General features: G+C 36.0%; 2 protein-coding genes, 1 long non-coding RNA gene and 2 other non-coding genes across 8 annotated transcripts; 2 read left to right on the plus strand and 3 right to left on the minus strand.

Annotated features, from left to right (window-relative positions):
• Positions 1 to 79: 79 nt before the first annotated feature.
• On the minus strand, positions 80 to 150 carry TRNAG-GCC. The gene has a single exon. It is a non-coding gene; the product is annotated as a tRNA-Gly (tRNA).
• Positions 151 to 1,632: 1,482 nt separating this feature from the next.
• On the minus strand, positions 1,633 to 3,743 carry LOC122666774 (probable choline kinase 2). Its single transcript, XM_043862845.1, has 7 exons — positions 3,327 to 3,743; positions 3,058 to 3,179; positions 2,761 to 2,956; positions 2,509 to 2,626; positions 2,307 to 2,354; positions 1,889 to 1,989; positions 1,633 to 1,789 (listed from the first exon to the last, which is right to left on the minus strand). The coding sequence occupies exons 1-7, from the start codon at positions 3,681 to 3,683 to the stop codon at positions 1,673 to 1,675; spliced, it is 1,059 nt and encodes a 352-aa protein (XP_043718780.1). The 5' UTR covers positions 3,684 to 3,743; the 3' UTR covers positions 1,633 to 1,672.
• Positions 3,744 to 9,743: 6,000 nt separating this feature from the next.
• Positions 9,744 to 9,815, plus strand: TRNAE-UUC. The gene has a single exon. It is a non-coding gene; the product is annotated as a tRNA-Glu (tRNA).
• Positions 9,749 to 24,379, minus strand: LOC122668821. Its single transcript, XR_006333919.1, has 3 exons — positions 24,369 to 24,379; positions 16,547 to 16,553; positions 9,749 to 9,834 (listed from the first exon to the last, which is right to left on the minus strand). It is a non-coding gene; the product is annotated as an uncharacterized LOC122668821 (long non-coding RNA).
• LOC122668818 (S-adenosylmethionine carrier 1, chloroplastic/mitochondrial-like) lies at positions 11,743 to 26,141 on the plus strand. 4 transcript variants are annotated; one of them, XM_043865358.1, is made up of 13 exons: positions 11,743 to 11,926; positions 12,167 to 12,257; positions 13,159 to 13,266; positions 15,290 to 15,376; positions 17,064 to 17,136; positions 19,492 to 19,582; positions 22,252 to 22,305; positions 22,385 to 22,480; positions 23,051 to 23,140; positions 23,550 to 23,601; positions 24,111 to 24,172; positions 24,281 to 24,361; positions 25,922 to 26,141. In XM_043865358.1, the coding sequence occupies exons 2-13, from the start codon at positions 12,203 to 12,205 to the stop codon at positions 26,048 to 26,050; spliced, it is 978 nt and encodes a 325-aa protein (XP_043721293.1). In that variant the 5' UTR covers positions 11,743 to 11,926; positions 12,167 to 12,202; the 3' UTR covers positions 26,051 to 26,141. The 4 variants fall into 4 exon arrangements, with proteins under 4 accessions (XP_043721293.1, XP_043721291.1, XP_043721292.1 ...); XM_043865356.1 differs by having other exon boundaries at positions 11,743 to 11,896; XM_043865357.1 differs by having other exon boundaries at positions 11,743 to 11,896; positions 12,179 to 12,257.
• The last annotated feature ends 1,318 nt before the right edge of the window (positions 26,142 to 27,459 follow it).

Consider the following 27,459-nt stretch of genomic DNA (forward strand, 5'->3'; position numbering starts at 1 on the left):
CCTCATCCATATCCATTTTTCATGGATGTCAATTGTCAAACAATTAAAAAGGAAAAGATTTTTAAATAGAAAAAGATCATGCACCAGCCGGGAATCGAACCCGGGTCTGTACCGTGGCAGGGTACTATTCTACCACTAGACCACTGGTGCTTCGATATTTTATAGCACTAGATTATTTCATATTTCTTAAAATTGGCTTGTTTAGTCAGATGTTATGAAGTCATTTAAGGACAACCACCCATGACCATAGCATTTTGACCTGGCAGGTCTGCTTTGGCAATTACTCTGAAACATATCTAACCTCTTACAAATATGAGATATTGGCCAACCCATGAATCTTGAGATTCTCTATATGAGCTGTGAACATCCATAAAGAGCTGTCTACCATGTGAAGGAGGGCTGACCAGCTGATGTGATCAATTCAACAACCGTTGAATAAATAAATTGTCAAAATTTGTGAAACATTCAAACGTCTAGATAGTTAGATACATGGATTAATTCAACTAAATGAGGTTAACTAACAATTTAAGAATAATTATTAAAACAACAACTCAATTCAACTAAATGAGGTTGGATAAATGGAAATTTTTTTTTTTCAATCAACTTTGTTCAAAACTATACTGTTGTTGTTAAAGTTAGATTGGATTTTCTAAATCTGTGATTAACCAATAAGTTAAGAATAATTGTAACAACTAGTATTCAGAAGTATTTGATATCTTATTGTGGGACTTGGATCCTCTCTAGTGCATCCGGTGCACATCCGACAAATGGGTGCACCAGCAGCCATCGGATGCGTTGACACATTGGAGAGCATTTGGTTTCCTTATTATGTATTTGACACATTGTAGAAGATCTGCACAGTGCTCTCAAGAAAATTATCTCCTCCAGTTCCTTGCCAGCCCAGTTCCCCAGTGCCTCTAATAAAGGGTAGGTGTACCCCATCTGGACAGAGTGTTTAGGCAAGGGTAGAGTGATCATTGCACTACCTTGTTAGAGGCACTGGGAACTGGGCCGGGTAGGGAACTGGATGGGATAAAGATCCGTGCTCTCATCTCCCACGTCAAACAAAAGGGCACACTGGAGTGGGTATTACCAGATTCATATATAGGGAGCCCACATGGTTAGGGATGAAAGAGAATATGTACTATGTATCCTTTTCCCATTAAATAACTAATTAATTGTTCTACTGCTTGTGATTTTGACATAAATCAAATTGGTAGGCTCACTCTTTTGGCCTCTTGGGGAAAAAGTGTTAGGTTAAATAAGGTACGTTCTATTAATTACAAAACAAGTAGGTCTAGGATAAAAGTAGGTGTAAAATAAAGTCAATCTTACTTGTTTTGTTTTTTTATCTAATAGATTTAGGCAATTGTCCTTAAAATAAAATATATTCATGGACATCTCCCCTTTTCAAATTTTAGTCTAGTGTTTGATGGTACTGGGGAGTCTCATTGAGATAAATTACTCACATCAAGCTTTACATAGTCTCAAGTCTCAACTATAAACCTGGTTAATTATCTTCATTTGACAACAGATGGAAGGATTTTAATCCAAGTCATACAGAGGCAATTGAGCTTCAATGGCTGAAAACATGGAAGAAACCCTCTATTGAATGCATAATTAAAGTATTACATCTCTGATTTATTGATCTACAATAATACTCATACTACACTTAGACAGTAGGAGATGTGCCTGAATATCCCAAAACTGTGGATTTTCGTAACCAGTACTGCTGAAACCTCTGCCTTGCATACTCCATGTAATCGAAATCGATTTCATTGACATGTTCCTGCAATGTAGATCAATAAAGGGTTAAACCATCAGGTTCAATTTAGAAGTCCAAAATTACAGGAAGGAGATCTATTGTAGCCAGGTGAGAAGTAAATACCGAAATTATTCCCCATAAGCCCCAAAGCAGATGGCTTGCAAGAGTATACTTCTCGACATCTTCGAGTACTTGCTCCACCTCAAGGTCAGTAGGCTCATCACCTATAAGATCAAGAAACAAAGTTTGATTAGAAAATTTGCTGTTTCTTCCTAGGGGGGATGTATTGATCCACTGATGAAAGAGTGAGCCCTTTCTATGCTTAGAATGGAATTGGTATTTCTAGGGGGAAGCCATGTAAATCAGTTGTCAAGAGAATGTGGTGCATTGCAATTTTTGTGATCAATCTTCAGAAATTCTCTGCTCATAAACTAAGAACAGCTTAACCCTTTAAATTATATTAAGTTTTAGACAGGTCATGGCTAACCAAGTTTTGTAACAATATTCTTGTATCCAGTAAAATGTAAGAAAACAGGCTTACCTGAAGAGCTAAGATACCTACAGACAAATCTCTGGCGCTCCTCCAAATCTGTTGAAGAGGCAGATCAAGAACACAACCTTAATTAGGCCTTTAGTGGAGTCATAAACTTGAGAAGCTGCATCATTTTCTTAGTAATAATAATGAAAAAAAAAAAAAGGAGGCTCTGAAACATGGAAACAACAGAAACTGAACTGGCACCTACCTGGATATCGACCATAATCTAAAATATGAGGTTCTTCGGAATTATAATTTGCAGCCATCTCACAGAAGTGATTCGCAAGATCAAAACCAACAGGGTTGTAACTTGCATATTCATAATCCTGCAAAATAGGGAATAACAACAGGGTTCTTACCAAATGCTAGTTTATAGGAAATTTTTTTGTATAAAATAAGTGGAAAACTAGTAGTTTTACACATAATTAGCTATACATATAATTGGAATTTGGAAACTTACAATTATAGTGATCACTCTTGTCTCCTCATCCATCATAATGTTGCCATACTGCAAGTCATTGTGACAAAATCCGATACGCTGATGATCCCCAGATAATTCCTTTTCCAGAGTAAGAATTTCCTCCTCCAAAGCATTCAAACCAAATCTCTTGGTTTCATCAGGAGAGCACAAATTTTGTGCCTCTTTAAGCCAATTTCTGAAAACATAAGGAACTGTTCAGCTTAGTATATCTTTACTGCAAATGAAAACTAGTAGAACTTCTCAATTACCAATATCAAAGAAAAAGTGTATTAGTACCTCATTCTATCCCAGAGCTGGACATTCTTTGGGCCTGGCATATCAAGATCATTGAACTCCCTCAACTTAGCTGCTATAAGTGCAGATATTTCAGGGTCTCTAAGGTCATTAGCTGATAATGTCTGAAATTTCAGAGTGAAAATGATATTATATCATGTAAACCACTGTTTGAATGATTTCTAGCAGAATTGAAAAGAAAAAAAAAAGGTTAAACATCTAAAAAGCACAAAGAGATCAAATTCTTCAGAAACCAGAATAGTTTTCCATACCCGTGCATGAATGAACTCCTCAATTCGTCCATTAGAAAACCTTGCGAGAAGACGAGGGCCCTGACCATGCTTTGACATACATTCAAAAGTTCTGATCTCATTATCACGGTCAAAGAAGGTATCCACACCTTCACCATAAAGACGAACAAGAACCTTATGTCGGAGTTCCCCTGTTTCTGTAAGCATATTTATCTGAAAAACTTCATTGGTCATTGCACCCTTTAATGGAATCACTTGCAAGGTATTTGAATCAATCACATCACTCCAACTGGAAGCCAATGATTTCAAAACCTTCTTTGCTTCTCCTGGAAGGTAAGCTTCACCACCGTTTGTGACCATATCATCTAGTACAGCCATTATAAAAAAAAGAACCAACAAGTCCCTGTGACTAGAAAATATAATTGGCGAGAATCTCTTAATATGAGAAGTGAGAATCCTTGATCTGTTGACAAGAACAAGAAGAGAAATTAATTGACCCAATTATAATAGCAATAAACTTGTTTAATCTCTCTCTCTCTCTCTCTTCCATTTTATTGCTGCCAAATGGAAAACAATCACAATATCAACCTTTCAAGAATTACAGAGTACAGACTTAGAGAATATAAAGCTCAGTCAAGAACACAAATTTCAGTTCCCAAATGGGAACTTGCAGAAAATTCTCTGTACCCAAAATGTCTTAATTCTCTCTCTTTCTACCACCCCCAGTTCCTCCTATATAGTAAATACGAAGCTTCTCAAACTCAATTCTCAATCCTTTAAAAGAACAGAGAACAATAACTGAATTCAGATTAAAGCACTCAAATTCCTATACCTATTTCTTATATAATTGTTCAATCTCTCTGGAAAGAAGAGTATCTTAAGCCTCAAAACAACAGAAACAAAGACCACTTCCATTTATTCTCCAGACTAGACCCAAATGAAAGATTACCCAACCCACATCCTCTCAATTAGAAGGAACAAACAAATTCCCTCAAATTTTCAGTAGTTCAAATAAAAATATAGAACTACTGATCAAATTTCAGAGAATAATGATCACGAAACTGATGGCCCAATCTCAGAATAACCGGAAAAAGAAAAGTCCCCCCACCCCCCAAAAAAAGCAAGCAGAGAGAGAAAGAGAGATTTTAACTTACAAGATCTCTGCAAAGAGAAAAACGAAAAGTGGGAACTACAATTTCGAAATGGAAGGCAAAAGAGCTGAGCAAAACAGAGCAGATCGTTTGGGAAAAGAACAGTCTTGAATTCTAATAATTCTTAAGAAAAAATATGAGAAAACAAGTAGGAGAATCCTTCTTGAGCTATTTCCCAATAAATGAAGGTGAAGCTTGAACATCCTATGAATTCCTATTCTCTCGTAACTCCTTCATTTATAGAGTTTTTTCAAGTTAAGATATTTCGGTTTGAGAGTTCAGACAAGAGCGATTTTTTCTCTTTTTTTGGATGATTCAAAAGCGATATCATCTGCGTAGAAGATTCCTTCCAGTAATCAACGGATAGGATTGTGACAACTAACCAGATTCCTTACGTCATCGTTTAAATTTTGTTAGCTTTTTAATATGGAGGGGAGTGCTGACGTGGATAAAAGTTTATCCACGCAACAATTAAGAAAACTTCTCTAATCTTTACCGTACCAATTTATAACTTCCAATGGGAGTTCTGCACGTGTTTCCTTAGGCGCGTAATGTCAATAACGTGTGGCAGTGTTGTTTGATATTTGTGAATTTAAAATATGAAAGAAGCGAAAATCAGAAAATGTCTTCCACGTGCGTCAGAAACTCAACGTTCACACGGTCGCACTTTTACGCGATTTGTGAGCCTTGACCGTTACTTTTACTGTAATACGTGACGTAATAACAACGAAATTAACACTTTTCACGGTGAAATGTGAAGTCTGTAACGTCACTAGGTTCCGTTTGGTAAGTGCCATAACGCAGCTGCTAAGGTTTTGTTCGATTTCGGTTGGTTTCGGTTTAGTTAATTTTGGATTTTTATCACTTTTCCTTAACGAGCATTTGTCAAGTTGTCAGTCTGCTATCAATTTATTGCCAGTTTAATTTCAAATACCATATATTTAAAAAGGAACATAATGTTAGAAAAACACAGAATTTTATTGATTTGGTTGATCTCCACAGTCGAATTGGTCGATTTCGGTTTTGTGTCAATTCTTAAAAACCCAATTATTGTCTCTGTTAGGTCCAACTGGTTCAGACTGGTTTCAGTCAGATTGGTCGATTTCGGTTTTGTGCCAATTCTTAAAGCCCAATTATTGACTCTGTTAGAACCAACCGGTTCAGACTGGTTTTTTATACTCCTAATCTTGGTAAACACTCTCTTTCAAATTATTTAACTCCCCACATATCAACATCAAATCATTATCAATCCATTTCAATGAAAACAAAGAAAACAAAAATCTTCAATCTTAGCTTTATTTAGTTACTATAATGCCTCAGAGAAAAATTGGATGCCAAAGCCACTTGCATAGAGAACCTTACTTTTAATGTCACATTCTTATCCACTAAACCAATAACCTTGTTTGAACTTTAAAGTCAGTCATGCACACGTATGGAATGGAATGATAATGATTGCACCCTACTTATATTAAAGAAATATAAGAATACCCTTTGTAAAAAGAATTTTGTTTTAAAAAAAAATTTATGTCAATTAAATCTATTTAAAAAAAAAAAAAATCTTTGTTACTGTATTAAATCTTTTTAATTGCTTCAATTTATGAGACAAAATATCCCAAACTCATATTAAATCTACCCTATAAGAAAGATACTTGAATGTCAAGTATGGCTCATAGTAATTTATCTTTTGGGGCATATGATAATTCTTGTCAGCAAAATGCAACGAAAGAAGAAAAATCTATGAACCGACCTTATCGTCATCACCTGTTGGAACTATGATTTCTATTTTAATGCATCGTTATAACTTTTGTTGTATAACATATTAATGGGGGAAAAAAGCACCATCAAAGATTTCTCCTCTTAGTTGTATTTTTATGGTAGTTTGTTTGTTTGTTTTAAAGCATAGTATGCTAATGTTTCCACCTATAAGGGGTTGTCATTTGGCCACATAAGCCTTCCATGTGGTATTTATCATATCAAGTTGATATTTTACAATTATTTTGTGGTTATTGTAGTCAATTTATTGGTAATTAAAAAGGTGATTTGATCATTTAAGAATATGAATACTGAGGATTTAATATATCCCTAAATCTAGATCCCTATCATTTCTCCACTTGAAAACCCTTTTAAGCTAATGGTAAACAATGAATTTTTTTTAATTTTTTTTAATTTTTGATGAAAGTGTAATCCACAAATCACACATCAATCCCAAAAGGTTAACCGACTTTTAGGATCGTGTAATGGCAGATATACACAACACACACCACACACCACACTCACACACCCGATGTGGGACTAACCCACACATCCCTTCTTTTTTTTTATTTTTTTGATGAATGTGTAATCACACAAACCACACACTAATCCCAATAGGTTAACCAACTTTTAGGACCGTGAAATAACGGATATACACAACACACACCACACTCACACACCCAAGTAAACCCTAACAAGTTGCCTTAATGTATCCTACCAAACAAGTAATTTAATAAAAACAAAAATATGTATATATTACTTATGGATTGCAATACAAAACCAGTTAGTTAATTCTTAAATTACAAGTCAAAGTGGCATATTATTTGGGGTTTTTTTTTTTTTTTTTTGGAAGACTCCATCCACTATGGATGGACACTACTCTTCCACGTGGCAAGTCAAATGCGACTAAAATTTATGAATCGGTAGAGTCCTTTGCTCACATATTTATATATATCGTAATTGTCAAACCTGAAACTGACCTATTTATATTTAGCCAAAACCATAATGTATCCAACTTCAAACAAATATTATTGTTTATATCATGCAACATCTGTTGAATGATAAAAGAATGCCACTTCCATATTTGGAAGCAGGGTCTTAGAATTCCCTCACCTAAAATTAGAATAGCATGCACTTTAATAATTATCACAATAATCATTTGATAGTTCAGGTGAGGCATAAATTTTTGATAAGTAGATCTCAAGAATCCCTATTTATCAGTCATAATCTGAGTTCGCCAAGTAACAAAAAACATACTAAAATATAAGTGACTATTAATGCACTTTTGGTGGGGTAGATTGAAATACATTGGAGGGAATGCTCATAAATGAGATGTAGCAAAACAAGGTATAAAAATATAAGTGACTATTAAGGGACTCCAATGGGGTGTATGGATATACATGGGAAGGTATGCCTACATATGAAAGGATACACATTGAAATTTTATTTGTGATCAATTCACATTATTTCCAAAACATCAAAGTTCAGAATTTATGGATCACCCTTTGATGTGGAAAAAAACACAAGACGTATATATTGATGTACTTCTAAGTGAGGGCATGCTGGAATATTACTTTCGAACCGAGTTTTCCTCAAACCATGGTCCAGGGAGAATTTCTTCACTGATGGCCATCTTTGTCCATGGACGGGTATCAAGGAACAATAGTGAACGGTATTTCGGACCTCCAACTGATAAGGAGAGTAACAATAACCCAAAAAATGCGAGTGTTTCTTTCACCATGAGTGACGGAAAACTCTCTCCATTTTTCTCGCCGACATTAAGCATATTTTGTTTCTAGGACTCTAGTTGGGCTTATTATGAGTTCAAGCACAATCACTTATAAATATTTTAGGCCATAAATCTGCTTTAATTGGTTGGGTGAGCTTAACCATTGACTTGTTGCTTTCTATTATTGATAAGTAAGACTTTTTAATGGAAAAAAAAGAGCACAATGATCTTAAAGATAAGCTTTTGATGGTTAGAATTAACAAACGTGACACGTTATATTTCATGAATTGAAAATTTTCTTCAATCCCTCCTCCCCTCCCCTTTGTGAACAGAAATAAATAATTTTTAGAGGAAAAGTTCTCTGAGCCACTGGGACAAGGTATGCTAATACCATTTGTGTTTATCTCTCTCCTCTTCCCATGAAATGATCTCACCATTGTCCTATGTACAATACCGTTTTATCCAACTTCATTGATATGCTCTTCTATATCACTTGCCTAGAGAATTCTCTCCCTAATTTTTATAAACAAGTTACTAAGATGGCAACTAGAAACACCATTACAAAATTAAGATCCAAAAGAAAAAGATGAAATAATATGCTCATTTAAGGGTCTCTGAAAGATAAAAGAAAGGAAAAATGATTAATTATGACCTATAGGGTTCATGGACTTGGTTCAAGTAAAACCAATAAATTAAAAGTAACTTTATCTAATAAATTCGGTCCATTCTCTACTACTTTGAAAGGGTATTTATTCAGTTGGTGGGACTGGAAATGTAGACAACCATACAGAGAAGAGGATAAGTCATAGAGGAGGAATAGTTCTTTTGTGATATAATTGAGTAGTGTGGAAAGATAGGTCTTGGATATTTGATGACAAGTTTAAAACTATAGAAGCAATAAAGACAGAATAGAAAAATCTGAACTTTTTTCTCAAAGGTAAGGTTGGGTTTTGGTCAAATGAAGACTTATACCAATATGATAATATAAGTTGCCTCTTATTTTTGTGGGGTTCTGTTTTGAATGTCTTCCTGCTTGCTGTGGGTACCTCATTCTCAAGGCCATATTGATTGATTTATAAATAAAGTTACACTTTTTAGACCTGCAAATTGTAAGGGGAACAATATTTGTGGGTATATCATGGGATTCACCAATTTTGGTTATGTATGTTTCAAATTCTTGTATCCATTTCGAAAGTTGATCAGTTTCAACATTTTTTGTGGTGACTCGAATGGAATTTTTTGAGATATGTGAAGGTAACGGAGGGTTTTGATAGATAAGTTCGATCCGATCTGATGGAGGAGTATTTATATTTTTTACCTGCTTTGTTGTAAAGTGTGTGAGATTTTGGGGTTTTCGATTTAGGGTTTCTGGGAGAGTGAAGTAGCGTCATTTTGGGTGTTCTTGAGAGATCTCCATTATAATTTCTTTTGATTGTGTTTTGTCTTATTCTAATTGTTCTTTAGATCATATGTAATAAAGGGTTTTCAAAATAATTTGAAAATGTACTCATTGTTTTGAGTATACAAATGACTTGATTTTATCCTCGTTGAAAGAAGAATTGTGTTATACTAAGAGGATAACAAACTAAAAGAAAAAAGAACATTAATCGGTGTTGTGTATTGACGTGTATCTGCACCTAGACTAAACCCAATACGAAAAGGCCGCCACACCCCTAAAAAGGTGAAAAGGTCAGGGGGCAACAATCTTTTCATGTTTCCTTTTACCAAAAATAAAAGTTCAAATTATTTAACACTATAGGGCCATAGGGCTATCAATAAGAATTAAATTACAAACTAGTTCATGCATCCGTTGTCGTCCAGCGGTTAGGATATCTGGCTTTCACCCAGGAGACCCGGGTTCGATTCCCGGCAACGGAACTTTTTTTTAAATTTTTCCCTAGTTATCCTTACAAAAAAAAAAAATCCCTTGAACAACAAAGGAAAGAGTCCCTAATTTTGCGGAATAGAAGGTTGAATCGGTCCTTGTTGGGTGTCAAAAACCATAGAATTGGCCGTCAAATCTGAAAACTGCCTCTACTGGTTTTCTCAGCTTCTGACGACTTCACAATTGATTGGGAAGACGAAATTCATCGCCAGTGACTTTTGCTAACCCCATGTCTCCCTATCGATGTGACCAAGTGGCTTCACTTATTCCCTTTGATCGGTTGAAATTCGTAGATAACGAATAAAGACGACCCTTTTCTTGTTTGAAAATGTTGTAAATGATGCATCTCAAGAATCTACTACTGTAGCTATGATTTCAGAAAAAAAAGGAAGACAATTTTGTTTCTAATGTTGAAGTCACACCTAAACCTAATCTACTACCATGGCTATGATTTCAGAAAAAAAGGACGACAATTTTGTTTCTAATGTTGAAGTCACACCTAAACCTAATCTGAAGAAGATATAGAGAGGTCCTATCTGTTCCCTCTTCGTCAAACATTTATGAAACCCTATCTCACTCTCTGGTTTGTCGTTTCCGGTTGTCTCAGCAAAAGCAGTTTCTACTTCGAAAATTATAACTTGATCGTCCTATTTGCCTTTTGACCAGCGCCATTACCGTCAGTCAAGACTCCCATTTCACCTCTGATCGAAGCCGAAGCTTCGATTTTTCACCTTATGGAATCATTCGACGGTGGTCTAGGCCTGATGAGATGAGATTTCTGTCGATGGATCCTAAAGTGAAGTAGCAATTCTAGAAACAAGATCGGAAGTGAAGTCTTCTCATGTAGTCGATGTCTCTCACCTGATCTGATGTCGATAATATCGTTGCCACTGCAAATTTCGGCCGACAAGTATCAATGGAGGAGACAGAAACCCTCTCATTGAATGAGAAAATTCACAGTGAATCTAATAAGGGATAGAACCATGGATTTAAAAGTTGGATTGGATATAAACTGATTCAGCCGATCCCGATTCCAGACGATCCGGATTGGAGCGATCCCATTTGAATCAGTAGGGTTTAGGCATTTTATAGGTCGATTTTAGGGTTTTCCACGCCGAAGGATCCGGATCCGAATCCTGATCTGGGTTTTGAAACCCTGGGTAGAACTAGGAAGTTGGGCTAAAATTGGGCTAAAGTTGGGAAAAAAAATATAAAAACCCAGAAAAGTGTACTAGGCCATGGCTCAATTTGATTGAAATTTATCAATTCTCCAACCCAGAACAGACCTGCTTCCATCTTTAGTTAGAAAGTTGAGCCTACAAATATCAGATTCAGGAAAAAAAATGTTGAGAAATAAAGAAACAAAAGCTTTCATTTGGAAGGAGAGGTCGGGGTTGCTCTTTAACTAGTACATGCTTAATTTAATGAATAAAACAGTAATTTCATATTCAAACTGAACTGTCACTTTCAAAGCAACTTAAACCACCACCACCACCACCACCACCACCACCACCATCTTCACCACCACCACCACTACCTCTATTAAATTTTTAGGTATTTAATGGTATTTTAGATAATTTATAAAAGTTCCAAAAAAAAAAAACAAACAAATATTAATGCAGTTAATTTGTCTCTCATTGTATCTGGGCGTGGACGGTACATTCCCCACATAGACTACTTTAACATGAGGGTGTCAAAATGGAACTGGAACCGGCTGTTTATAATCGAATTGATCTGAACCGAATTCAAATGGTTCAGTTATGATCTAGAGAATGTAAATCAAATGCAATCTTGAACCAAATCGGAACTGAATCGAATGGCCAACGAATTTCTATCCATTTTCTGAATTCGTTTTTTAAACCTCGGTGTGTTCGATCCCGGTCCGGAGAAAAACTGTGTGGAGAGATCAACCAACCGTGAGAAGGAAAACACAGAAGCTGAAGCTGCTGCGAATGAGCGCAGAAGAGTGAAGCGTGAAGAGCACAGAGGGTCCGAGCCGTAGCTCACCCAGCCACACACCTGCTTTATCCCTATCATATCCGAAGACATTAGTATCCAATACTTCTGCTTAACGGTGCTTTCCTCTCCCCAACATGCTTCCCTGTTCAATTTTCCTTTAAATTTTGGTTTTTTGGGTGCCGAATTCCTCAGTAGTATCATTAATCGTTCGCATACAATCTCTACTAGCAATAATCTTCCTAATCACAACATTTTCTCCTTCCATGCCAAAAGATGCAATTTATTTGGTATTTTGGTAATGTAGATTTAATAATTTGGTCCGTAGCACTATCAATGTTTTGAAGATAATTGTTATTGAACAGATTCTGACCGTTTTTTAACACAGTGATTTTTGTAGGTAGAAAGTTGTTGTTGGACCTTTATGGGTCCTCCCACATTGGCCATGAACGCAAAAAGCTCTCCTGTAGTCTCATCAGGTAAACCTTTCTTTCCAGTGACTAATCAAAACTTTGCTCAATTGTTTTAGATTCTACAAACTGATTGCACTGAAGAATGGAATTATTCCTTACGGTTATTTGTGTGAGAAATTACGTTGGAAGTGTAATGTTGATAGTGCCCCCCTTGCGAATCAAACAGTCGACTACTAATACTATTCCTTACTGTTGTATTATTGAGTGTGTGGTCGGAGGATTTGCAGAAGAAGGGTGAGGGCGCGATTCGATCCCAACACCTTGCCACAGCAATCCGCTGGGTCAAGTGACACCTTCACTATTATTATTACTATCTCCACTACTACTACCACTACTACTGCAAAACTTATTTGGTGTTCATTTTTAAATCAAGAATTATAACTACAAGAGAAGACATATGAAGGGAGGGGGCTCCTACCAAATAGGGCTTACTTGCTTGATGCAAATTGACATCTGGACCACATTACAACCTCTATGATTTCCTAGAGCAATTTTCTTGATGAAAAGGTCGAGCTTTTTGCATCTCTTTATCTCCTCGATAAGATTATGATGTAAATCATGATGTAACCCTTTGTTTGACAATAAGTATTCTTTTGAGTATGAGTTGAATCTGTAACTTTGTAGCTCCCCCATCTGTCTTATAGTGCAAGGTAGGTGAGGGTTCTTCCCCCCCCCCCCCCCCCTCCCCCAATATTTCTCCCTCCTTATGCACACTTCTTTTTTAATAAAAAAATCCAGAATATTTCTCTAGGGCCCAGCATGGCCTTTGAAGTTTTATTGATAAAGTGGAAAATTATCAATTAGGAAAGCAGAAAACTTCATACTTTTATTGTTTCAATATTTTTTTGTTGCTATTGCTGGAAATCAATTTGATTGCTTGTTTTAAGCAGATGATGTGGTTTTGCAGATGCTTCGAAGAATAAAAGACATTACTCCCTATTGGAGCAACAAAAGTGTTTTGCATCCGTCAGCATTGGAGAAGAAAAGCCATTTGACTTCTTACGTGTTTTATTTGGTATGATCAAAGATTTTTCAAGACTATGGATCTAGGTTATAAATGCTTAATTAGTTAGAAAATTCTAGCTGGTGGTTTGAGTTATCCATTTAGGGTCATTCAAATGATTATTATTCAATAGACATTCATGGGATCCAGCGATTTAAATCACATTTGGTTTGGAAAATAATGTTAGAAAATTATGACATTAAAAACATAAGTCCTGCTACAAAAGCAAAATGTCACCAAAAAACTTAATTTCATCCAGTGACATATTAGGAGAAGTGAGAATATATCTTATTCTTTATCTTAAACTCACCCCACCCAATGAATGGGATGGAAACAGAAGAATGCAGCACATCTCACTCAAGTAAATTTATAAGAAAATAGATCAAGGCATTTTTTAACAAGCACTTGGGGTGAATCATGCATGTGCACTTTGAAGATTGATATCCTATGCTTTTAAGGAAATTTTAGCTATGGCTTATCTAAAAGAAGTTGAAGGCATTTGTGTATTAAAGACAGAGGTTGGTATCAGAGGCCCTGAAATTATGTTAGGTGTGAAAGTTTGGTTGGAAAATGAAAACTATAGGACTGAGCAAATAAGAGCATGCATCTAAGGAAAGTAACAAAAAATTCAGAAACAATATGAAGAAAAATGTGTAGAATCATTGTTCTATCGACCAGGCAAAGCTAGTCTACTTCAAGTTTTCAAGGTGGAATATGGCAAAATATTGGCAAGAAAAGGTCTGAAAGCTAAGGCCTCACATAATTATTATGAGTTGCTGAAGGTGTTTTACACTGATAATATCCCATTTATCCAGGTAAAAGTTTGATAGACCTTTTTCTGTTTCTAATATGCTGGCCTAGGACTTTTAAGATCCAGTTTTGTGACGAAGCATGGTTCGAAGTTTAGGTTTCGAGATAGGTTTCGATCTGCTGGAAACATAAGATTTCGTGGAACTGCGAAATTTTGACTGAAACCTGGTAAGTTTCGGCTGCAGATTTCAACTGCTAGTTCAAGAGTCAAATGGCCAAATTAGTTCTTGAAACTTCTCGAAAGGCCCTTTAAACATAGTAGAACCCTTATATCATAAAAAAATATCCAAAATGGTAGTTCGGCTTCGGCCCCTAGGTTGGTAGGGTACGCTGTGCCCTCTGTATACTTTTTGTAATATAAACTATTCTATACAAAATTTAGTATTGTATAACAACAACAACAAACTCAGTCTTTATCCCAACTTAATGGGGTCGGCAACTTGGATCCAAACAAAGCAAAGTAGGGAAAACTGAGGCCTAAAAAAAAAAAGAGAAAAAGTAAAGATGCATCATTACAAAAACTGAGGTTTTCTAAGAAGTTTCCCTCTTTGGAATCGAAACTGCCAAAACTAGTGACGAAACGATATTGAAGTCCGAAACATGGTTGAAATTTCAATGAAACTGCGAATCAGCGGAATTTCGATCAAAGCCATGGATTTTATACAAAGGGTTTGACTGAAATGATACCGAAACCCAAAGCATGGGCGAAATCGCTGAAACTGGGAAATTTCGACCGAAACTTGGTAAGACCTAGGTATTGCACGTGGTTTCAACTTTTGTCGAAACCGTAAAATTTCACGAAATTCCTGTTGAAATTGCGATGAAGAAGGTTAAGCTCAAGCTAGCCCATGAACTGTTGTTGAGTCATAACATAGCTTGTTCTTTGTGGGCCTTAAAGATTCATTTGGTGATTCCATCCACCAATGATGTTTTTAATTTTAAATCATGTCAATGTAGCTGTGCACGAAAATAATATTTTTTTATTTCGGCTACAAATTGGGCCACTTGACCTGCGATCTTATCAAATATATTCCATTCAGCAAGTTTCATTTGGCTCTGTTACTGTTTTAGGACTTTATCATAGATTTGCAAAGTCTTTTGTCCATGTTAAAATTTGTTACTTTATAAGAATCAGCAAGGGAAAGGCAAGCAGTTCAGCTCCCTTGCTTCTATTTAGTCTGATATTGCAAGGTGTACCTAATTTCTTTGATTTGAATTTTTGCAGAGGGTGTTATAGCAGGAGGTATTGCGGGTGTTGTAGTTGAGACAGCTCTGTACCCAATTGATACAATAAAAACTCGCCTTCAGGCAGGTTAACTACATAGAGAATTCATTATATTTATCCTACTGTTTGAAAATTGATATGGGCAATCCTGTTCATTCTAGGATTTGGCTACAGTAACAGCTATTGCTTATGAGATAGTAATCTACTTGATATTGTAACTCGTAAGGATTTTTTTTTTCTTTTTGATCAATAAGCTGAAATATCTTGTTCTCTGTCAAAAATATTACTTCCTCCATCCCACAATGATGGTCCTTCTTCCCTTTTGCGGCTGTCCCAAATTGTTTGTCCAACACGCAGAGTAATAGGTTTTTAGGAATTTGTTATATTTGTTTTCACTTTGCATTATTATTCCATTTGAAAAGCTTTTTGTTTCAATTAATGGAAGGATAATTTTGGAAGATGGGGGGTACTTTTAATGCTTTATCTACTCTTTCTTAAACTTTGAGTTTTTCTGAAGTAGACAGTCATTGTGGGACGGAGGGAGTAATTAAATAGTTGTGGTAGCGAGATCCTAAGGTGAGATGAATATATTATTCTCCTTCAAGATTATTGTTAACTAGTAGTAGTGTTGGATGCCAATGTGCTTGACACCAGAACACATAATTGTTTATCCTTCCCCTGTTCTCTGCTGGAGTTGTTTGGAGAGAAGAAAAAAAATGCTCATGCCTTTAGTAATGAAAGTTGTTCCCCCCTGGAAAGGACTATTGACAATGCCTTTTGTGTCTTACTTTATGGTGCTTTATTTTATCTCAATTTGAGGGGTGTCTTTCTTGGACTTCCAGGGTAATTGGGGATCATGGAATACAAGCTTAGTGTTTTTAATTGTTTTGGTGGCCTACCTAGGGGCAGCATCTCACTTCCTGCCCTTTAATGCTTCTTTGTATAGCTGTTCTTCCCTTTTTATGTATCTTTTTCTCTTTTAATTACATAATTAATTCCTGTGATATATACTACCACCAGCATCATCCAAGGTGCTCCTTGTCATCTCGTACTGCACTATTGGATTCTCTCCTCATAGAAATAATTAGGGGAGAATCTGTGATTGATTCAAGCACAAAGTCTTTGTCCTATCAATTGAAGTTGGAGATTGCTGATTAAAATATAAGCATCTAACCTCATTGGTTCTGGTGCAGTTTTTATTGATTGTGAATAAAGGTTTGTGAGGAAATGATATCAGTTATTCTTTATTAGTAGTACCTCTTTCCTGATATCTTGTTCTTACATTTTCTATTTTGATCATTCTGGAATCTCTCTTAGTCTCCGATCTATTAGGAAGCATGCACATCCCCACGTTAAAGGTGGTGGGTTTTAAGTTTTAACAGCCTAAGTTAAAAAATGGATCAGATTTGTGGAATATTACCATTTCGATGAGGCATGAACCTAACGAGGTGCCATGTGCACTTTAATCTCCACCATTTAGGCTTATTGAAAGGGTTGTTGGAGTTAGATTGACGATAGATAAGGGATATTTCTTGTGATACAATCAACTCAAAATCTAATGCAACCTGAATTTTTTTATAACTATGGATTCAATGATCCTAAGAGAGCCTTAATAGGATTAATGTTCACCTGTTTGCTTTGAATGGAAAATATTTTTTCATTCCCATTTTACTCTTCAGTATTTTAATGTTTTCTAGAGTTTCTAAGATTTATATTTTTCTCTCATAACATTATAGTTCTGACTGTTCATTTGTTGGTTTTTCATTTCAGGCAGCTCGTGGTGGAGGAGAACTTCTTTGGAAGGGTCTGTATTCTGGACTGGCTGGAAACCTTGCTGGTGTCTTACCGTAAGTACCTCATGTTCTGATCTGCAAATACAGTGTCTGCTTTCTGCTGCGAATTCTGTGAATTTAAGCTTCCTTTTTTATTATTCATTTATTCTAATTTTATTGGAGTAGATTTCTTATACATCACCAGAGCCATTTCAGTATTCTTCATGGTGCAGAATGGTTGGCACTTGGCAATCAAGAATCACCATACAATGGGTGTATCTCAGATGGATGAATTCATCCACGGGAACACCCCCCCCCCTTTTTTTGTCTGGAACAAAAGGACAAAAAAAATCCATAAAGAAAATGGGAGAAAAATTTATACAAGAGAAGGGCCAGGGAAAAGGCATCCTCCTTTTCCTTTTCTGGGGTTCTGGAGAATCTTTTGAGGACATTCTGATTTTTATTTCTACAGCCTTCTTGAGCTATCTTATTCAGTATTATTCTAGTTTTCATGTCTGATATCAATGACTGCAAGAACAGGATCAGAAGTAAAAGGAAAGAAAAAAAAAAGAGTTGGCAGGGAGGAAGATTATTTTTCACTCCGGAGAAGATGCTTACCTTTTAGTTCTGATCCTTCTATTTTTGTCTATTTCTTTCTTGGTGGCTTGGTTTTGTTGGAGGGCGACCAAGGCGCCTGGTATCCGACGGCTGCGTCTCTCCTCGTCTCCTCAAGTCTGGTGACTAGTATCCTCCGATTTCGTTTTCTTATTCTTCTTTCTGCCACTCCGTTTTTTTTTTCTTTTTCTTTCTTGGACTTTGTTTCTTTTTTCTCCCCCTCTATCTTGGATTTCTGTTTCTTCTTCTTCGAACTCTGTTTCTTTTTTTTTTTTTCTTCTTTCTGCGACTCTGGTTCTTTTCTTCTTCCTTCCATCCTGTCTTTAGCTGCATGCATGGTTTGTTTTGGTGTTCTGATCCTGTCATGCAAACAAGTATTTCTTGTTTAGTTCAAATGGATATGAAAGAATCATTTAACAGCATGCATATTAGTTCCATCATCAGAGTTTAATTGAGAATAGAACTTGGTTTTCAGAAGAAATTCTTTGTTCTTTCTGTTAATGGAACTGAATTACTGAACTTTGCTGGTATTGCTATAAGTGCTCCTGTTTCTAGAATTTCTGAGTTGATTCACCTACATAGGGTTTTCTATTCAGGCTAAAACTTTAGGCATTAGCTCCTCTATAAGCCTAGAATTAAATTCATATGAATTTTTGGCTGCTTGGTTTTGTCTTCAACTATTCATGCGCAAGGGCGCCTAAGCGTGTAGGTGCCCTTCCACAGTTCCACTGCCTTGGGTCGGACAGGAGTGGAAACAAAATGGTAGTCAAACTAAACAAGAATACAAGATTTCGCCAAAAATTTTCCCCCATTTCACCTAAATGAGAGGAGGAAGAATGATGAGCAACATATTTCTGTGCTTGCTAATTTTATGGTTCTTCGTCCCTAATGCATATTTATATTGTTTTGATTAAATATTGTGTGTTATATGCCTAAATTATGTGTAGAATATGTTATATAAAGGAAATGATACAGTAACTACAATTTTTTTTTATTCAAACATTTGTATTTATGCTTAAATAGGCAATCCTTGAAGTTTCATGGAAAATTTTCATTGTTTAGGGCACCAAAAAGGCATTTCTGTACATTTCGGAAAAATTACCAGATTTCGCCCAGTTCACTGAAATATTTCGGTTTCTGCAGGGGGCGAAATGGCCTTTTTCACTGAAATTTTGATCCTTGTTAAGGACTTAACTTTACCACTGGCATCATATATCTTGCAATCCTGTCACAGTTCAGTCTAGAGATGTTTGAAAGATTCTTTTCTTCATAATTTAGTTTACAAAAGAATTTTTCCCCTTCTAAACCTTATTTTTGTGCTCATTTACCAATCTTTATTTTGCAAGTTTCTCAATCAGACCTGGTGCTAGAACAATTTCCTAGAATTTTGGTGCAGAACAGTTCTTAAACTTTTTGATTTGTGACTATTTTTCCTGTTTTAATTATGTTTTTAAAATTTTTCACTTGTGTTTATGGTCCATCGTGCTTCCTGGGCAAGGTGTGTTTGGGCCATGGGTAGGCTGCTGGTAATTGGTTAGTTTGAATGGCATGTAGAGGCTTTGGTTCCTTTACAATTCTGACGGTCGACTTTCAATGTTAGCTTCTGTGAATGTTCCGCTGCTGAAAAAAAGAAAGAACTAAGTTTAAGCTCTGTCCCTCTGTGGTTGACTCATTCATAAATTTTAGAGCATTCCTTTTCTAACCTTTTTTCGTATTTGTCCACAAATCTTATAATAAGTACATTTTTATTTCACTACTGATGCCACATTGTTCGATCCTTCTCAGATTGGTTTATGAATATGCTTCTCTCTGCAGGGCTTCTGCGATATTTGTTGGTGTGTATGAACCTACAAAGCAGAAATTGTTAAGGATCTTCCCGGAGAACCTTACTGCTTTTGCTCATTTGGTAAAATTCAAATTGATGAACTTTTCTTTTATTCTTTATTTTATTAGTCTAAGTACTTCCTAGACAGGACTCGGAAATATATTCTCCCAACCAAGTTTAGTGCCTGATAGCTGGATCACATTGCAAAAGATCAGCATGAAACTCTGATGTAGTATTGTACCTTACGCTTCCATTTTCTCCTTGATGAAGCAGCACTCAACCCTCGTATATAAATAGGACTTATGACACATGACCCAAACACTCTTTCAACCAGTTCAACACCACATGATTGTGTGATATTCACACAATCAGCATCAGATAGGGATACACTTTACAACCCTAGCCTAATTGTGGACCTTACTTTTTTGTTCCTCATTAATTAAGAAGCCCCGGCCCTCATGATGTAGGACATACAAGAATCCCACAGGTATGGGCCAAGTATCCGGAAAATGTGTTAACAGCCAGCAGGAATGTTTGCAATAATAGTAAAAATAGCCAGGCACCAAAATTCAACTAGCGATACAATTGTTTGTTTGCCCAGAAATGCTGATGAGCTTGTCCTTCATAGAACTTACTCCAATAACATGGGCTTGGTTATGAAATCAGCTATCGAAACTGTAGCAATAAGCAATCTCAAACAGGCTAGAACAGTACCTACGTATAGAAGGGTGAAGAAGAAAAGAAAAGAAGAGAAATAGAGAGAACCAGGGGAAAACCTAGCTCACAGTTTGTGTAGGAATAGCTCCATGAGCCTAGGCAGTGTGTTATATAATTGGTATTTCATAAGAGTCATTATTAATTACAAATAAATCAAAGAAAAGACCCCCAACGATAGACTACTTGGTTTAACAACTTAAAAAACACCACACATGATAAACATCACCATGAATAGCTAACTACATCCACAGTTACTAAACAGCACCATCACTACAACTTCAACAGAAACCAATTCTAGACTAGTTGAATACTATTTCTTTCCTTTCTTTTAACACTATTTGAACCCAAATACAAGATCCATGCAGCCGCAAATTCCCTACTTTAGACCTAACTGCCAACCAATGGAAAACTCGTTATGTGATCAGAGGAATCTAATGTATCTGCGGCATCTGCCTGCTATCTCTCCCCAAAAGAGTCCATGTATCCTGGAGGTTCTGAATAATTCCATCTTAACACCTAATTTTCTTATACTCCATTGCTGCCTATGAATTTAGTTTTTTTTTTTTTTTGTTCCTCTCTTTTTGTTTAAATAAATTCAATCAGTTCATTCTCAAATTACACCTATTTTTTTAATCTCCAATGTTTTAGGATCAATCTAACCATTTTAAGGACCAGTTGAGCACTCTCCCCATTTCTCACTTTTAATTCTATATTGCCCTGTTTCCTATAAATTTGCTTAGCAGTCCCAAATCATTGATCCTGCAATTCTGACTGGGGAATAAGCATTAACAATCTACAAGATTAATATAAATTAACAACATTCAAATCAATTATCTGTTATTGGATGTTACATACTAATGGAATAAAAAAAAATAGAACCCCCCACCCCAAAAAAAAAAAAAAAAACTGCTGGTATTAAATGTGAAATTGGGACTTCAATCTCCTATTTATTTCTCAAAGAATCTCCAATACAATAGCTGGTTGTTACCCTTCCCCTACATATATGTACCTTCTCCTCTATTTTGACCTACTAGCACTCTTGCCTTTACTGGAGCCTGGGAGAAAAAAGAAAAAGTAATTGCATTAATGCCAAGCTCCCTGAATACCCTTTTGACCAGAACAGCCCTATGTAAAGCCCAATATGAGACTCAAACAATTAGAATTCAAAAACTGCCCCTATGGCCATACCGAGATTTTTAAAATACAATAACATTAATGACTAAAAATTAGGGCCACCTCTCCTGCAGGACACACAACACAATGGCCATACAAGTAGAACGAGGTCAAAATAATATAACCCTCGCTTCAGTGGACCCTGCCATTAATCTCCATGATCAGCTGTAAGTTTCTTGGCTGAAGTAGATGCTCAATCTTCATCACGTAAAGGCTGATGATGTCCTTCATTCCATGGAGATTTACTCATTTGTCTAGGCATAATATTCATCTGTCTACTTTTGCGAATCTTACGTTCCATTGGAACCTAAGGGCCGCAATCAATTAGCGGATGATCTAGCCAAGCATGGAGTTGTTCGTCATCATCTGGTTGGTAGGGATAGTGTTTTTTATGGGACGATAACTTTGGATGTATTCAGACTTGTTAAATGCACTGAGGTTTCAAGTTTTCTCTTACCGGCACTGCTTTATTAGTATTTGACTTGGTTGTAGACTCAAGGCTGGTCTGAAGTGGTTAATTCACCTTTTGGAATATAAAGACATGTTATTTTGAAAGGAAAGATTGTGTATATCAAGCCCCTACATGTACACAGAAGATTACGTTATGATTCCACTAGTTGAACCTGAAGTTTAGTGACTTAGAGCATCCTACAGATCTCCCAGAATACACCTCTCTGCCTGTTCATCACAATTTGATCAATATTCCTCCTGGGTCCTGGCTGATGATGTTAGTCTAGTTGCTTGTATTAAGTTTCTGGCTTGGTTTTTTATTGATAACATCTTTTTGCTTCACATTTTGCCTTTCCATTTTATTGCAATTGCACCCTTTCCCCCACTAAATATTGTTGGGCCAAATGCAGACTGCAGGAGCCATTGGAGGAGCTGCTTCTTCTCTTGTTCGTGTACCAACGGAGGTACATAAGTTCACTTCTCTACTGTCCATATTTAGAACTGCTTTACTATAAAGTGATTTCTTATGTTCAACACTTCCAGGTTGTCAAGCAAAGGATGCAGACTGGGCAATTTGCTTCTGCTCCTGATGCTGTCCGCCTTATAGTTGCTAAGGAGGGGTTTAAAGGTCTTTATGCGGTATGTTTGGATTTTAAGATACACAATTCATTTTTGCACTGGTACTGTATGTTTTCTTGCTTTGCATTTGTCAACATGTTCTTTCATGTTTACCCTTCTGACTTATATTTTTATTTTGGTATTTCAAATCATACATTCACAAAAAGCTATAGCTATATCCAATGCAGGGGAATCAATGGAACGAATCTAGATAAAATACAAGGTAGAAACAAACCTTAAAAAAAAAAAGGAAAAAAAGGTTTCCAATGCGGTGTCTATTACTTCCATTGGAGGGATGATGTGATCATTTTGACCATTAGATACATGGGAACATAGTTGTCACGGTGTCTAGGTGACCCAAGACGTTGGAGGGGGCTTGGAGACAAGGCGACCAAGGCATCCAAGGTGCCTGCCTAGGCGACCAAGCCATCCAAGGCAACTTAGGCACCTAGATGCCTAGGCAGATGCCTTGACAACTATGGATGGGAAAGTCATACATGTCAAATCTAGGGCTCATCTCAATTGTTATTGCATGTAACTTGTTCATGATAATCTTGGATATTTTGTTTTTAACCTTCGATTTTAATGCAGGGATACGGATCCTTCTTATTGCGTGATTTGCCTTTCGATGCAATCCAATTTTGCCTCTATGAGCAGCTGCGGATAGGATATAAGATAACGGTAAGCTAAATTCTGTTACTATTTGATGCATATAGCATAAATGACAATTAGTTGGTGGATTTTATTTATGATTTAGTTTCTTGTTTTCACTCTCTAGATTCCTGCAACCAGATTTTGACTTTGTAAAATGTCATGGAAGGTCTTCTACTGAAAGTATTTCTGTTGATCATTGGAGATTTGTTGTTACTTATAAGTAATGTAATGACTGAATGAGGGATATTCACATGATGACAGAATTTGCTACTTGTATTTTGTTTGCTTAGTGCGGTAGATTGGATGCTGGCCACTGTTTGCCCTCTTTATTTTTGTATTTCTTTCTTTTAGTTTCCTAATAAATCCTCTCCTTTGTTGCCTATAAAAGAGTGAAGTTAGGCAGATATTATAGTATTATGTTTCTATTTTTGTGCAGGCTCAAAGGGATTTAAAGGATGCTGAGAATGCTATAATTGGTGCTTTTGCTGGTAATTTAGCATAACAAATCCGCTTTTGCTTTGCAGTACCTCAGGATTATTTTTTCTTTAAAATTAGTAATGAAATAATAAAAAAGAGAAAAACAAAGACTACTTGAAGGCTGCCAACAAATATGAAAAATAATAAAAAACATCAGTGTCAACAATTCTTATTTCATTCCACAGCAGTAAGAAATCAGAAAGCAGGGTTTAACTTCCATGGAGCTAATTGAACTTTATTTGCCAGAATGAGCATATTTTATCATATCATCATATTTTTCTGAGAAAAAACTCAACACATCAAAGCCAGAATTGCAACTAATGGGGGTTGGTTTTATGGATCTTGTTATGGTTTTTTTTTATTATTATTATTCTCATTAGGTGCTTGTTAAACATCATCTTTTCTTTTGATATTTCTCCTGACATATTATGCTTCTAAGTCTCTTAGCTTGTTAATTAGTGAAAATCTGAATACAACACTAGGATCCAGTACTGTAGAAAATGATCTGCTTGTTTTGCAGGGGCACTCACTGGAGCCATAACTACTCCTCTTGATGTGATTAAGACAAGATTAATGATTCAGGTGCAAAGCAGTTATTTTCTGCTTCTCTTCTTTCATATTATTTATATCAAGATTTTGTATCAATTTATATATTAATCGTTGACCCTGTTCATTTTGACCTACTGACAGGGATCAGCAAACCAGTATAATGGTATAAGTAATTGTGTTCAGACCATTGTTAGAGAAGAGGGACCTGCTGCTCTCTTGAAGGTATTACCATCTTATGCTTCCTCTATACAAGTGTGAGTGTACTTGAAGTGGGATGTTTATTCCTTATCTCTCTCTTGATTTGGTCAAGGGAAACAGTTATGCAAAAGCTTCTTTTTGTTACTTGAAAGTGCTTCAGACTTTCTCAGCTTGTTTGAAATGATTGGAAATCCTGGACCTAATGTATATTCAAGCATATTCTTGCTCGTGATATCATTTTATGTCATTGATATTAGCTTCTTTTGAAGTTTTAAATGCTTTTCTTTCATGGTAGTTTTCCTTTATTTTGGGGTTGGGAGGTGGGGGTGGGATTAGAATCCTTATACTAATTAGATAGTGGTATCTTGATCTAAAGTTCTAGTTAGGATAAGGCTGAGTTGAGTTGAGATGTATCTTGATCTAAAGTTTCAGTTGAACAGCAGAAACAACTCTTTTTATGTGATAAAACTACGTTGGCTTTCAGGCAGAGGAGTAGGATGATTAGGGTGGGCAATTCACTTGTCAGGTTTGATCTGTTAGCCTGAGTATGAAGTGAGCTCAACTCTCCCACTCTGGGATAGCTCCTGAACATGATGGGACTTTAATGCCTTTAGTTTTAACCCATACCTGCACAATTGCTCGATTAACATATTCTTAGTAAGTTATGATGGGAAAAAATTAGGCTAATTTATTATAGGTATTTAGTATTAATTTTAGTTTTAGGCAATGTGCCAGAACCCACATGATTATAAATGGGCTGGGATGAATGCCCCCTTCACATTCAATAAATTTGTGAGTTTAGGCTGGGTACATAGCCCAGGACAGCCTGGCTCAACTTGCCCAGAGCCGTCTGGTTGCCACCCCTGGTAATGGAGCCCCTTAGGAGATATCCCCAATCTTAAGAGCCAAAGTGAAGGGGTTGATCATAGACACCGTGGAGTTATTATGAGTTGGTTTTGATTTGTCAATAAGAATATCTCTTATCAGAAGATGTTGATTAAGCATTCTAGTTTTGACATTAGAAATATGCTTAGTGAGCCAATCAAGGGGATTATCCCAGTCCTTTTTTCTAAGATAATGTTACAGCTCCTGGGATGCCTAAATCTATGTACTTCTGTATGCATAATGGTCAGACTTTGTAACAAAACTTGATCTTAACAACCAGGACCTTTGAAGAAGGAAAAGGGAGAAATTCTAGAGTCGCGATAGGATTCAAAATTGGCTCTATTGTGGTATAGGTCCATTACTTATGATGTATTAAAGATTCCTACTAAAAGTCAAATTACAATTACAGCCAAAGACTAAGTAAATAAGTGAATAACAATGTGACTAAAATAACTCAACATAAACTATGACTACTAACTAAAGACTCCCCTTTACGGTAGTAGAGTATTTAACAATCTCCATGAGCAATCAGCAAGATATAATCTAGGAATGGGCACATAATGAAACTTATAATTAGGATAACTAAAAGCAAGTATTTTTATTCCTGTTTTTGGGAGGTTGGGTTGGGGATGTGTGGCCCTAAGATCAGTATACATCCTGAAGGGAGACTTTTGACTTTAATTTTGTATTCTTGTGCAGGGAATAGGGCCAAGAGTACTTTGGATAGGTATTGGTGGTTCAATTTTCTTTGGTGTTCTTGAGAGGACAAAACAGTATCTTGCAGAAAGGCGTCCTGGGTTTCACAATCCAGACACCAAGCATGAGTGAAATTAGCCAAGCCCATCTGGGTTTATGTCTCTGGTGATTTTGTTATGTTCTTTCTGTGTTTTCTTTTACATCCTTTTCCCCCTTGTTAAAATAAAAAATATGTGAAATATCTTTAACGCTCTTGGTGTTTCCAAGATTTTGGTCATGCATGATGGGATTTCCTCTTTCTTTTTTTTTTTTTAATTATTAGAAACAGAACAAAATTTTCATTGTAGTTCAAAAGAATATTTATATCCACTAATTTATCACCAGACCACCCTTGGAGTTTGTTTGATTATTTCTCACAGATTTCTTCCTTAAAATGTTAAAAAGGCATATCATCACCCACCCTCCTCCCAAGAAAAAGAAAAAGAAAAACACACACTGACCGATTTGAACATCCTTATATGCTTCCTTATATGCCGAAGAACCTTAGAACCTGAAGTTTAGTATGGACTTTGACCAACTTTATTCTGGAGATTTAGGATGGGTCAGAATACCTGTCCTAGTAAATTGAATTGGGTATGAGAGATATGGAGAGGGATAAATTTGGATATAATTCCTTTTGAAATTTGGTTACCAATCTAATTATGGCATGACAAATTTATTACCACATGTGGCAACGGGTTTCCCTATTTTACCACAAAACAATTGCTAACCTTTTTACAAAATAGGGATGTAACTCTTTTATGGTTAGAAACAAGAAAGCCCAATATTTACAATAACAAAAAAAAAAAAGAAAGAAAGCCCAATAGAGTGGTGCTAGGAATAAAGCCCCAACTAGATTGATATAAAAAGAAAATTTTGTAGGTTTTGTTGGCTGTAAGGGAAATCGATGGAATGAGAATAAAATCAAATCAATAATAAAGTGGAATTTTTTTAATATGTATTACATCACATGATTGTGTAAAATCTTCAAAACATTTCAAATATGTTATAAAATTGTACTTTATTTTGAAATCAAATCTTATATATTACATTTCAAAAATATAATTTCTAAAAATATTAAGAGTTTAAGTTAAAATTAGATAATCATAATTTAAGAGTTCACACTTCACACTAGGGTTTATTCTCATTTACCAATTAAAAAAAAAACAAAAAACAAAAAAAAAACACTAGGGTTTGAAAAATCGAATCGGATTATTCGGATTTTAACCAATCTGGATGACATTGATCCCCTATGAAAACTAGGGTTTAACGTGTGTGTTTTTTTTTTGCCGATTTCCACCGATTCTGACCGATATCTATCCGATCCATAACCGATTCGGATCCCGCATCCTGTTTATTGGACCTGAGTCACACCTTACCACTTTTGCAGAGATAGTATACCAATTTGACTTTCGAATGTTTTGTGTTTTATACGGATCAATTGATGACCGTTGATTGAATCATGATAATGGTGGGTCCCGCGCTTTCAATTCTCAACGGCT

The sequence above is a fragment of the Telopea speciosissima genome, chromosome 7, assembly GCF_018873765.1.
Source record: "Telopea speciosissima isolate NSW1024214 ecotype Mountain lineage chromosome 7, Tspe_v1, whole genome shotgun sequence".
In the NCBI taxonomy this organism is placed as follows: Eukaryota; Viridiplantae; Streptophyta; class Magnoliopsida; order Proteales; family Proteaceae; genus Telopea; species Telopea speciosissima.